The sequence below is a fragment of the Molothrus ater genome, chromosome 6 (assembly GCF_012460135.2).
Source record: "Molothrus ater isolate BHLD 08-10-18 breed brown headed cowbird chromosome 6, BPBGC_Mater_1.1, whole genome shotgun sequence".
Lineage (NCBI taxonomy): Eukaryota > Metazoa > Chordata > Aves > Passeriformes > Icteridae > Molothrus > Molothrus ater.
Genome location: NC_050483.2, coordinates 35,639,540 through 35,651,829, shown reverse-complemented (window position 1 = coordinate 35,651,829; position 12,290 = coordinate 35,639,540). Strand labels below are relative to the sequence as shown.

The following is a 12,290-nucleotide window of genomic DNA, read 5'->3' as shown; positions in this document are numbered from 1 at the left end:
TAATCTCTTCCTTGGGTGCAGACAACATGGATACACAATGAAACATTTCTCTTTCTGCAAGGAAGAAGAGTTAGTGTCATTGCACAAAAGGATTAAATTCTGTTCTGAAAATCAAGTCTTCTTTTCTGTGTGTTTAACATTATATATCATTCCAGCCTGGGTCAAAGGAAACTGTTACAACAGAAAAATTTTCAGACTGTCTAGCTGGCCAGATAGGGTTGTAGATAGATACAGATAAATCAATAGATAAATACAAACTTAAGGTTGAATATATATTAACCGAATCAAGCATAAGAGGTTTTCCAAAAATACGAGGGAATATATATAAAATCCATATTTTAAAATCCAAGATAAAATGACTTCTTTCCTTTTCTCTTTCAAGTTGCCAGCTAATAAAGATGCCTTCCGAAAGACATGGAACCCTAAGTATACGCTACGCAGTCATTTTGATGGAGTGCGAGCATTAGCTTTTCATCCTGTAGAGCCTGTGCTGGTTACAGCCTCTGAGGACCATACTCTAAAACTCTGGAATTTGCAGAAAACGGTTCCTGCCAAAAAGCAAGTATATGGGTCTTATAAAACATCAGTTGTGTTTTAAATGCCTTTGAAATGGATTAACTCTTACAGTTTCAAGTTTTTCAGTAGAGATTTCAAGTGGCATAATAACTCTTCTTTTTCTTTCAGGAGTGCCTCTTTAGATGTAGAACCCATCTACACATTTAGGGCCCACATGTGAGTGTTTGATATTATTCATGGCTAATAAATAGTCATTCATAACGATATATTCTATCCTGTAGGCAGTTACCAATCAGCTTTTTTCTGTCTCTCAATAGTGGACCGGTATTGTCATTGGCAATTAGTTCCAATGGAGAACAGTGTTTCAGTGGTGGTATTGATGCAACCATCCAGTGGTGGAACATGCCTAGCCCTAGTGTGGATCCATATGATACCTATGGTAAGTTCCTTTTAAAAGATAAACAACTTCTGACCATTGTCTTCAACATTATTTTTCTACTTGATGTTAATCTACTTTCTGGAGCTTTTGTGAGATATTACTGCCATTTCTCAGCTATGCTGTGTGTTTTCAAGTACTTATGTGTGGCAAACATTAAATAAAAAATTTATTCCTGCTTGCACTGATGATGTACTTTGTGTAGAACAGTAATAGGGAGACTTAACAATTCCTAAGATTTATGCAGTAAAGAAAAAATAATCATAATTCATATTTTTGAGAAGCCTAATATTTTGAACCAGAATTACAACTTCTCAATAACTATGCATTTCTTCTGATGGAAATTTGCCAGAAAACCAAGATAAGTGTGCTCAGATTCTATGTCCCATGTTTCTGACTTGCATCTTATGTCCCTAACTTTAGATATCTTTAATTTTAGATGTCTCTAAAATTAAATAGCTGATAACTGCTTGGAAAACTCTGCATAGATTTAAAAACCCTCTATAAAAGGCAACTATAAAGTATCAGGGAGACGAAAATAAGATTGCTAGTTCCGCAAGAAAAAATTAGTCCTGTTTTTTTTATCATTAGTGCAGTTGAGAGTTTTAGACCATACCTATGTGTCAGCAGAGTAAAAAATGTATCAACTTAGCATCCAGTGTTAAAGTGGAAAGCTGATTTTCTGCACCTTGTACAAAGGAAGGGCTGTGATCAAGCGTCCTTAAGATGTTGAATTTGAAAGGAAGAAATAAGAGAGGAGGTGGTAACAAGAGTGAATAATTTGGGGAAAAGGGACATAGTTGAGTTGTTTGTGGGGTTTTTTTTTTTGTTGACTGGTTTGGTTTGGTAGGGTTTTTTGGTTTGAGTTTGTTTGTTTTCCTGGTTGGTTGGTTGGTTGGTTGGTTTTTTGGAGAAAGATGGCAATGGTTGTACAAAATGACTTGTGCAGTATTCTAGCTGTTGCTTAAAGAGGAAGGGCAGGGGGAACATTCAGCTGGTTTATGTGGGATGTAATTTATGTTGAGGTACAAGAAATAACCAATTCTTCACTAAAATGGTTTCCTTTCTCAACTTTTTTTTACAGAGCCAAACGTTCTAGCTGGCACATTAATTGCTCACACAGATGCAGTCTGGGGTCTTGCTTACAGTGGTGTAAAGAATCACTTACTCTCTTGTTCAGCAGATGGCACTATTAGGTTATGGAACCCACCGGAAAAAAATCCCTGTATTTGCACTTACAATGGAGAGAAAGGTAACTTTCTCTTTCACTGGTTTTGAAAATCTGTTATGAGGCAGCTGATGATGCATCCAGGCTCATTGTCTCCATTTATCCAAACTAGGTAACATAGCTGAAAGAATAACTTGTAAAATAATTATGGTGCTGTAGCATTACTTTAAAGAAAAGAGCAAATATCTTCTTTAGGTATAACCTTAAATGTTTAAATTGTCAGGAATTTTTAAAGCGTTTTGTTCTTTCTAAAGATTTTTTTTGCTCTTTCTAGAGCGTGGAATACCCACATCAGTCGACTTTATAGGTTGTGACCCTGCTCATATGGTGGCATCTTTTAACACTGGCAGCACAGTCATCTATGATTTAGAAACATCCCAGTCAGTGGTAATGTTTTCATCACAAGTAGAATCTGGTAAGTAGAGCTCTTCTGTAATAAATACACACCTTGAATGTGGTACCTGTGGTCATCATTATATGGTCATCATTATATGGTCATACCTCATTGTATGGTGTAGTAAATGAAAAAGTTTTACTCCTCTGCTGCATCATTCAGTTTGAAAGATGGTTAGAGGCTTGGAACAAACACTGTGGAAAGCTGTTCTAACTCCTCTACTCTGCTTTTGTGAAACCCTGCCTGGAGTGCTGCCTCCATCTCTGGGGCCCCAGCATAAGGACATAGACCTGTTAGACTGTGAGTCCAGAGCAAGATAGTGAAGATGATCCCAAAGCTGGAGCACCTCTCCTCTGAAGACAGGCTGAAAGGGTTGGGGTTGTTCAGTCTGGAGAGGGTTCTTGGTAGATATTACTCTGATCTTCCTAAAGGGGCCAGAAACTTGGAGAGGAGCTTGTTTGTACAAGGGCATGTGGTGACAAGACAAGGGGGAATGGCATCAAACTGAAAGAGGGTAGGTTTAGATTCGATATTAGGAAGAAGTTCTTTACTGTGAGAGTGATGAGATGCTGGCACAGGTAGCTCAGAGAAATTTGGGATCATTCATCCCTGGGAAATATTCTAGGCGAGGCTGAATGTGGCTTAAAACAACCAGGTTTAGTGGATGGATGGTGGACCTGCTTGTGGCAGGAGGGATTGGAACTAGGTTATGTTAAAGGTTAAAGGTCCCTTCCACTCAAGCCATTTTATGATTCTGTTAGCAGGATTTGAAAGTAGTTAGAGGTAGTGAAAGCAACAGTTACTGTTCTCTAAGATTTCTTAGATTCAGTTTTCTGATCTGTATATGAAACCACAGTTTTCATTATATAGGCTTGACATGGAGGATATTAAGACAAGTAGGTGAATAATAGGTGAATTAAACAGAATATTTAATTCATTGTAGAATTCTGCACAGGTTGGGATTAAACACACTTTCTGGTGGAACTTTGTAGAAATCCTGTTGCTGCAAATAAAGTGTTACAGAGAGGTAGCTCATCAAGAATTAATTGCATGTATTTGATGAAACTTTATGGAGGAGGCTTCTTTTTGTGATGCTCCTCAAGCAATTTGTAAGGAAAACCTCCAGTTTCTGCTCATTCCTTTCTAGAAAATGTGATTTAAAAGAATAGTGCAAGGGGAGAATCTGCTTCTCCCCTCTAAGTAGTGTAGTTTACTTTAATAATTAAACTTACACACTTCAACACAGGTTATAAAACTGTGTGAAAGCTATCTTATAAATACCTTCTGCAAAGCCTGACATTGAAGTGAGAAGGAACATCACAATTGGCGAAATACCTTTTCTAGTTTGAAGAGAGACTTTTAAATCGATTTAAGAAAAATTAAGCACAGAAATTAAGATACCAAGATAGTTTTTTAAAAAGAGTATCCTGTAGACTTCTAAAGAGATTTTAAACCATTCATTGTTTAAGTTGAAGTCACAAATGTATCTGACAGAATCTAAGAGGGTTAGGTTGACTTCAGTTTCTTGGATTCTCTGGTCTAGTAGAAGGTGTCCCTTCCAACCGAAACCACTCTGTGCTTCTGTCTTCCCCCCCCCCCACCCCAGACTAAAGATTTTTTGATGCAGAGGTGTAAGAGCTGTGTGCTAAACATACATTACTCATGCTACAGTTTGTTTCTACTTTGCTAGTGCTGCCCTGCAGTACTTGCTGGGTTTTATCTCTCAATAATCTTTCATGGGTGTAAACTACTTGTAAGCTTTAACCTTACAGTACCATGGCTAGAGTCTACTTCATTTTGCCCCATCCTGTGAAGCAAGAAGCTTTATTTCTTAGGAGATCCATTGGTCCTAAGATAATACTTACGTAATGTTAAATAATATGCTAATCTTAAGTGTAATGCTAAAATACTGTCATTTTAACTTTAACATTTTCTTTAAGGCAGATGAATATTCTTTTCTTTTATTTTCAGGTGTACAATCAAATAATCATATTAACAAGGTAGTAAGTCATCCCACACTTCCTGTAACTATTACAGCACATGAAGATAGACACATCAAATTTTTTGACAACAAAACGGGTAAGGATAAAGAGCACCTAATTTGTATATAGGAATATGTTTAAAAAAATCTGGATGATGTAGGGAGAATCCATTTGTGAAAACTTACTACTGATTTAGTCTTACATCAAACAGAACTTTTGGTATTTCTAAGATTAAACCTTTTCAGTACCTTCTCTGTGAAATAGTGATACCTGTTGCAATTGTGACTTCAGAAGTCAGAAAACACTCTCAAAACAGGCAGAGATAGTTATGAGGGACAAGAAAGTGGTCTTTAATTTAAAGCTTTTCTTATTTATAGAGTATGTCTGCTTTCATTTCCATGCTTTTAACTCTAAGCATGTGTCATTTATGTTTTTCAATTCTTAGTAGTAAAATATCATTTAGTACCTATTAGGGCAAGAAAAAACCCTAAATTCATCGTGGTAATGAAATCCTTTATAAACCAATCACTTAAGTTGTTGATAAGGTTTATAAAACAGAAAAGGATCTGGAAGAAAGAGGGTACGGAAGGCTACAGGAGAAAGCTGCACTGTCTGTTGTGACAAAAACATTAAAATAATTGTAAGGACAAACTTCTTATTTGTGAAATTACCTGTCACTTCCTACATGTTACTTATCAAAGTTGGAAGGAAAAAAGATCAAACTCACTTTATGTAAGCATGTGCAAAACACCTGTTTGAAGTGTGTTTGCTTTGGTCCCAGTAGGAGATGGCAAACCCCAGTAGGTTCCTGGGGTTTTTGTTTTCTAAAGCAAAAAGCTGGACATTTTTTCCACTTGGCACGTGCCATGAATGTATGTATTTGAATTTTGGTCATTAAATGCATTATACTGGTGTTGCTGAAATTAAGATTTATTACTTCAAAGAAACAAAGAATAAGGAAAAAAAATCTGCATGAAGAAATAATTGGGTCAAAGACAGGAATCAGAGGGTAGAAGTAAATGTTTTTGTGGAATAAAGTATCTGTGGGTCTGGAGCAATCAGCAGTATTTCAACATAGTGAGTCATCTGAACAGGGAGCAGTATATTGGCAGTTAACTGACATTCATTAATTCAGGTTATTAAACATGAAGGCTGATGAGGAAGAACTGGAGATCTTAAAAGACATAAAAGCAGGCAAATTAAATTCCATGTGGATAAATGTGAAATTATACATGTAAGGAAAAATAAACATTGTTATATAAAATAATAATCACTGGGCCAACTGTTCTTATTTAAAGTAAAACCTCAGAGTTATAATAAGAGGTTAGATAAAAATACTACTTTGTTTCTTAGCAGTCAGAATAGCAAAATGCATATTAGGAGGGAAAGGAATAAGAGGCAAAAGGGAACATTTTTAATACCTTTGCATGAATACTTTGAATGAAGTCTCCCTTACCTCAAAGGGGATATAGCCAAGTTAATATGTTTCAGAGATGATCAAAGATCTTCAGTAGCTTTTAGCTTCTTCAGGAAGCATCTTAGAAACTGAATAGTCTGAGATTCTTCAGGAAGAAGAGCAACTGAGCAAAGCTGATTTATGTTCTTCATGTTGGTCATGGTCTTACAGGGATTTATTTGCTCTCTTTTTCAACACAAGAACTGAGGTTCAGTGGCTGGTCCCCAACAGGTGGCAGACTCGAAACAGGAGAGAGCCAGTGATTCTTCTGTGCAGTTAAACATTCTGGAACTCCTTCCAAAAAGCATCATGAGGTGCTAAAAGATGTTATTAGAATGAGTCCAGGAACAGAGGTCAACTTAAAGAAATTAAGAGTACTTGCATTAAGAGTACTTGAATGCAGAGTTAACTGTTCTGGACATAACCAAACAGTTAATTGTTAGAAGCTGGAGAGTATTTTGGGCAAGTATCACCTATAGTTGCCTTATTTTTCTCTCCTAGCAATGACAGAGATAGATGGACCATTGATATGGCTCAGTAAGTCTCATTTTATAAGTTTCATCAGGACTCTCCTACTGGGGCAGTTATTAGGACATTTAAGAGATAAAGGTTCTCATTTAATCATTTCAGGTCTTCACTATTGTTGCTGCCAATAAAGATGCCAAGTGGACAAAGATTGTTTACAATGGGAATACCTTTTTGAGAGTTGTGTGTCATTTGCCCTTATGTTTATACAAGAGTCTGCAGTTGAAACTTTCTAATTTCTAATGGAATAGAATTATTCAAATATTACTGGAACCTAAAATACGCATGTTGTCTTATATTGTGTTTAAGAGGGATGGATTGATGATTTTAAAATAAACAGTACTTCACAGGAAATTCACTGTTTATTTTTCTTTTAGGTAAAATGATCCATTCTATGGTTGCTCACTTGGATGCTGTCACAAGCCTAGCTGTAGATCCTAATGGAATCTATTTAATGTCTGGAAGTAAGGGTTTTTTTTCACATTCTATATGTTTTTATATAAATTATGCATTTATGATGAACTAAATTTCTGACAAATATAATCTTTTATTTTTCCTTTCTTTCCTAAACAGGCCATGATTGTTCCATTAGGTTGTGGAATTTGGACAGCAAGACATGTGTGCAAGAAATAACAGCTCATAGGAAAAAGCTGGATGAATCAATTTATGATGTAGCATTTCATCCATCAAAAGCATATATTGCCAGTGCAGGAGCTGATGCCCTTGCCAAAGTATTTGTGTGACATAGCAGAACAAACCTGCATCATAACAGCAGGTCTGTTTGGACAAAAAAGAGGGAATGCGTCACTGCCATCAATTATAAGGTTACCAATAAGACACTACATCTGATCTGCCTGGGTGAAGGCTCTTAAGTGGGGCAGGTAGAAGTTGGTGAAAAGTCACCACATCCTGAACAATGTCAGGCTCATTCATTTAACTGTAATTACTGTATTTGGGGGGGTGGGGACAAATACAAAAAAGAAAACCAGTATTTGTAGCCTTGACTGGATATGAACTGAGCGTATGTCTGTTCTTTAGGTGTCTTTAAGCAAACGTGGAGTCTGATCTTACAAAAGACTTTTATTTTGGACTCTGTGTGCTGCCTTAGGGTTAGGAATGTGGTGCTCTTGTGGGGGGAAGTGAGCTCCAAGAGTAGCTTTCTTTTCATCTCTTAGTAATCTTCTGTTTATCAGTTGAATGCCACAGATTCCCCTTTTAAACTTTTATTTTGCTTTAAAGAAAAGGAAATTTAACTTAAAATATTTTAGCATTAGTTGCACAAAATGTTTGGATAAAATTCTAGTTTTTATAAGTCTTTTTATATATTTAGCCTGTCACAACAGTGCTCAAGATTGTATTGATAATGTTTTTCTGCATTATAGAACCCTAAAACACAGAGATCTCACTGACCCGCTGCTGTGTAACCACAATCTTCCCTTCTTTTGCCTAATACAGCTCAGCTAAGTCCTTGCTTAAGGATGCTAATTCATCATCATCGCATAACTGTCTTCATAAATAAAGGACTGTAAAATGTGTTCAAATGAAACACAGAGGGGTTAACACCCCTAAATGAACTCTTAAAAAAAATTAATCTTGGCATCCTATCACTATGTGATATTTTGTACATCTTACTGTATTTACGAGTTTATTTATCAAGGATTACCCATCTTGCTAATGGCCTATTGTTATTTATTTCACTTTTTGTTGGTCTTTATATCCTTTTATGTAGTGTGTTAAAGGGCCCTGTATATCTGTTATGGCACTCTTTGAACGGTCTAAAATAGATGAGAAAATGGGACATTTGATAATTCTAAAGTTGCAAACCAAGAAATTCTTTTTCCTCTGGTTAAAAGTACCTGGAGTGGAGTTGATTCCAAAAAAACAATCTTGTTTCAGAACCTTTGGAGTGAAAATTATTTTTATTTGCATTTCAAATAGAATACAAAAGTAGTTAATTCAAGATTCATAAATCTGCTGTGTTTTGACTAGTTACTCCCTGCTTTTATTTTATTTTTCAGAAGTGCTTCAGTTTATGGTGTAACTAAAAATTTTGTTTGTGTAATGCATGATTAATACAAAAAAGTATTTTTTCTAGTCTTCCACAAAACTTTTCTGATCAGTTTGCGAGTTTTGATGAGTTTTGTAAGGTTTCTGTTTTACAAACTATGAATCAGCAAATTTTTAAGATTGTACCGCATAGCAAAAGTACAGCTGTTGAAAAATAATGTATATAAAATGCATATAATAAATATTAAATGGTGTACCTGTATGTTACTGTTGGCTACATTATTTTGAGTTGCACAGTTTGAAAGAGTCATTTTACAAATTACTAAATTCGGTCTCAATTTTAGCAAAATGACCATTTGTTTATTACGCTTATAAGCTGCTTTGCTTTTGCAAGATTGTAATAGTTGTCTGGATGTTGAGCAACTGTTCAGTTTCAAGCAGCAGTACCCACATATAAGAACATGTTTCCACAATGTTAAAAAAATTTTTACAAGAATAAATCGAAAATTGCTGGTGTATTCTTACAGCCCTTCTAAGATTATAATCTCAATGTTTTTTCATTATCTATGCATATGAAGTGAATCCGAAGTGATTTAGGAGCCAGAAAGGTACTCTGTTTTTATTTCAAACTGGCACTGAATAGTTGTGTTGAATTAAAAAAAAAAAAACAACTAATTTCTAAATGCCTAAAATTTGCCCATATATCTTACCTCTGTCCATTTTGTTACAAATCCTCCTGTAAAGTTGATGAACAAAAAAACTAAACTGGAGGTCAACATTTACCTATTCTGTGATGAGTCACTTTGCTCAAAGCGTATCAGCAGAAACAGAATACCACAATATGAATATTTTCGTGTGAAATAGTATGTTTAGATATAAGTTAACTAAAGCTAGAACATGTTCCTATAAGTGGTTTAACTGCATTGTTCCATGTAAGTTTCCAGTTTTCCAGTAAGAATGTATTTCATGCCATCTCATGTCAAGCAAATTAGAACAAAAAAAAAAAAAAAAAAAAAAAAGGAAAGAGGTGCTCATGATAGGCAGTTATATTTTGGAATTAATTTTGTTTTAGTAATAATGTTGCATTGCTTGAAATGTTACAGTAAATTATAATTGTGTAGGAATTGGAGAATTTTGTCCTTTATCATGAAGATTGAGGTGAGGCCTTCCAGTAATTGCTTGTAGGACACTAAGACTTTACTTTTGAAAGTAACATTCAGCTGATTTGCACTTTTTGTTCTTTCCAGTCTAAAGCATTCAACTAATCAACAGACAAGAGAGTATTTGAATTTTATTGGAAGTAATTTAATAATCGCCTTTTCTGAAGCCAAACATTGTTTCTGGCAGCTTTTCCAGACTGCTGCATTTTAATGCTTAAATAAAATGTGATTGTTTAATAAACATTACCATGCATAACATTTACCTTTTTTTTAATTGTATTAAAATTGAAATGATAAAAACCAAAATATTTGCTTATTTTCCTTAATTGAAATTTTAATGATCATCTTAGTTCACTAATGCATAGTGGATCAAGTGCTGTAGTGAGGCATCAGTTATTGAATATTACCAATAATTTCTAATACCTCTTAGTTTATTTATTGTGGGGTGTAACATGCTGAAACCTTTATTTGTTGGGTTTGAGGTTTTGAAAATGGAAGAGCTATAGTACTGGTGATGGGGAAGATGATAGTGCTCAAAGAAATGGTTTTATTTAGCAAAACCACCTCAGCTTATGAAAGGATTTACTTCTCTTTTCGTGAGGCCCAAAGGACCGGTGCTCAGAACCCAAATGGAAAGATATCTGAATGTGTTTAATAATACCTGTAGCAGTTAGGGTGTGATTGATAAGTCTGTGTTGACAGACTTAGTCTCCATCTTGCTTTTTATTGTGGGAACTGTTTTAAGCAGATCAGTGGTGACTGAAGTCCACTCCAGCATAAACAGTAGTATGCTGTCCACATAAATAGTGAATACACATGAAAAAGAATGTAACAAGCCCTGGTTAAGAATCTTCCATAATTGAGAAATACTCAGGACAAATTTATTTGCCAGGAGAAAATTGGTAGGTTTTCCAAGTGGAAAAACTGGACTTGAAGTTACACTATCAGTGGCAATGCATTTCACATATTGTATGCTAATTTATTTTGAAACTGACAGCACACTCTGTCCAGGCATGTTCTTCTTATTATGTGCTTTAATTTACTTTGAAAGTGATTACACTCTTCTCCAGCACTTCCCACCTCACATCAGTGGAAAGCCCCTTGCTCACACAGTGCTGATTCCTTGCATTTTGTTCTGTTTGGTTTCATAGACTTGTAGAGAGGCCTGGGATGGAAGGGACACTGAAAATCATCTAGTTCAAGCCTGTACCCCCACCATGGACAGGGGCAGCTTCCATGAAACAGGTTTTTAATGGCCCCATCTAGCTTGGCTTTCAACACTTCCAGGGATGGGGCATCCACACCTTCTCTGGACAGCCTATGTGCCAGTCAGTCACCACCCTCACAGTAAAGAATTATTTTCTAGTATCCAATTTAACCTGTTCTCTTTGAAGTTTGAAGCAGTTTCCCCTTGTCCTGTCACCACATGCTCTTGTGTAAAGTCCCTCTCCGCTTTCTTACAGGCTCCCTTCAGCTACTGGAAGGCCGTCATTAGGTTAGCCCAAAGCCTGCTCTTTTCCAGGTTGGCCAGTCCCAACACTCTGAGACATGCTCCATCCCTTTGATCATCTTGGTGTCCCTCCTCTGGAGTCACTCCAGCAGCTCCGTGTCCTTCCTGTGCTGGCAGCCAGAGCTGATGCAGCCCTGCAGGTGGGGTCTCAGCAGAGCAGAGCAGAGGAGCAGAATCCCCTCCCTGGCCCTGCTGCCCACGCTGCTCTGGATGCAGCCAGGACACGTTTGGCTCTCTGGGCTGGCAGTGCCCATGGCTGGCTCATGTGCAGCCTCTCAGCCAGCAGCACCCCCAAGTCCTTCTGGGCAGGGCTGCTCTGGGGCTGTTCATCCCCAGCCTGTGCTGAGACTGGGGCTTGCCCCAACCCAGGAGCAGCACCAGCACCTGGTCTTGTTAAAACCCATGAGATTCCCATGTGCACACGTCTCCAGCTTCTCCAGGTCCCTCTGGATGTAATCCTATCCCTCAGGTGTGTTGAGTACTTTGCTCAGTTTGTCACTACAGTGCATGAAGTGAGTGTGTGTATATATATATATATATACACATACACACATGTATTTATGTTCTGCCTCTAAGAATTTTTTTAAAAAAGAAATAACAAAAGCAGAAGTCTTCAAAATTGTTTTGAAATGCTACTTCTTGAGATGAGGAAGAGTTTAAGAATGTTCCATTTTCATACTTGCTCTGTTAATACTTTGAGAATGTACACCCTTGAGTCTTATGCAGATTAAATTAGTAACAGATTTTTAAAAAGAAATAGTTCAAGTGCAACAACTTTAAAACATCATAAAAATGTATTGGTTTGTTTTTGATTTTCAATATAGAAACAAACTTTGAGTTAATAATGTAAAAAAACAGGCTTTCTTTTTAGTCCTCCCTCTTACCTCCTTCTCCTGGAAGGTCATGTCGTGTTCCAGCTGACTGGCGTTGAGAGGATGCCTTCATAAGCTCGGTGCAGTCTTGTGGCCCACCTGCTGTGGGTGGAGGGAGCTGCTGGGGCCAGCCAGGCTGTGATGGCCACTTCTGGCTGGGCACAGAGCAGGGCTGCAGGAGCCCCTCCGCAAGCTGTGGGGAGG

At 36.9% G+C, this 12,290-nt stretch overlaps 1 protein-coding gene across 3 annotated transcripts in view; it reads left to right on the top strand.

The window, feature by feature from the left end:
- STRN3 (striatin 3) overlaps window positions 1-9,962 on the top strand; it is a 60,465-nt gene extending 50,503 nt beyond the window's left edge. For all 3 annotated transcript variants that reach the window (XM_036383218.2, XM_036383221.2, XM_036383220.2), the window contains 8 exons: window positions 383-558; window positions 685-732; window positions 834-955; window positions 2,037-2,204; window positions 2,455-2,595; window positions 4,546-4,653; window positions 6,915-7,001; window positions 7,111-9,962. In XM_036383218.2, the coding sequence (XP_036239111.1) occupies window positions 383-558; window positions 685-732; window positions 834-955; window positions 2,037-2,204; window positions 2,455-2,595; window positions 4,546-4,653; window positions 6,915-7,001; window positions 7,111-7,280 (1,020 nt within the window). In that variant the 3' untranslated portion in view covers window positions 7,281-9,962. The remainder of the gene's footprint in view (window positions 1-382; window positions 559-684; window positions 733-833; window positions 956-2,036; window positions 2,205-2,454; window positions 2,596-4,545; window positions 4,654-6,914; window positions 7,002-7,110) is intronic.
- The last annotated feature ends 2,328 nt before the right edge of the window (window positions 9,963-12,290 follow it).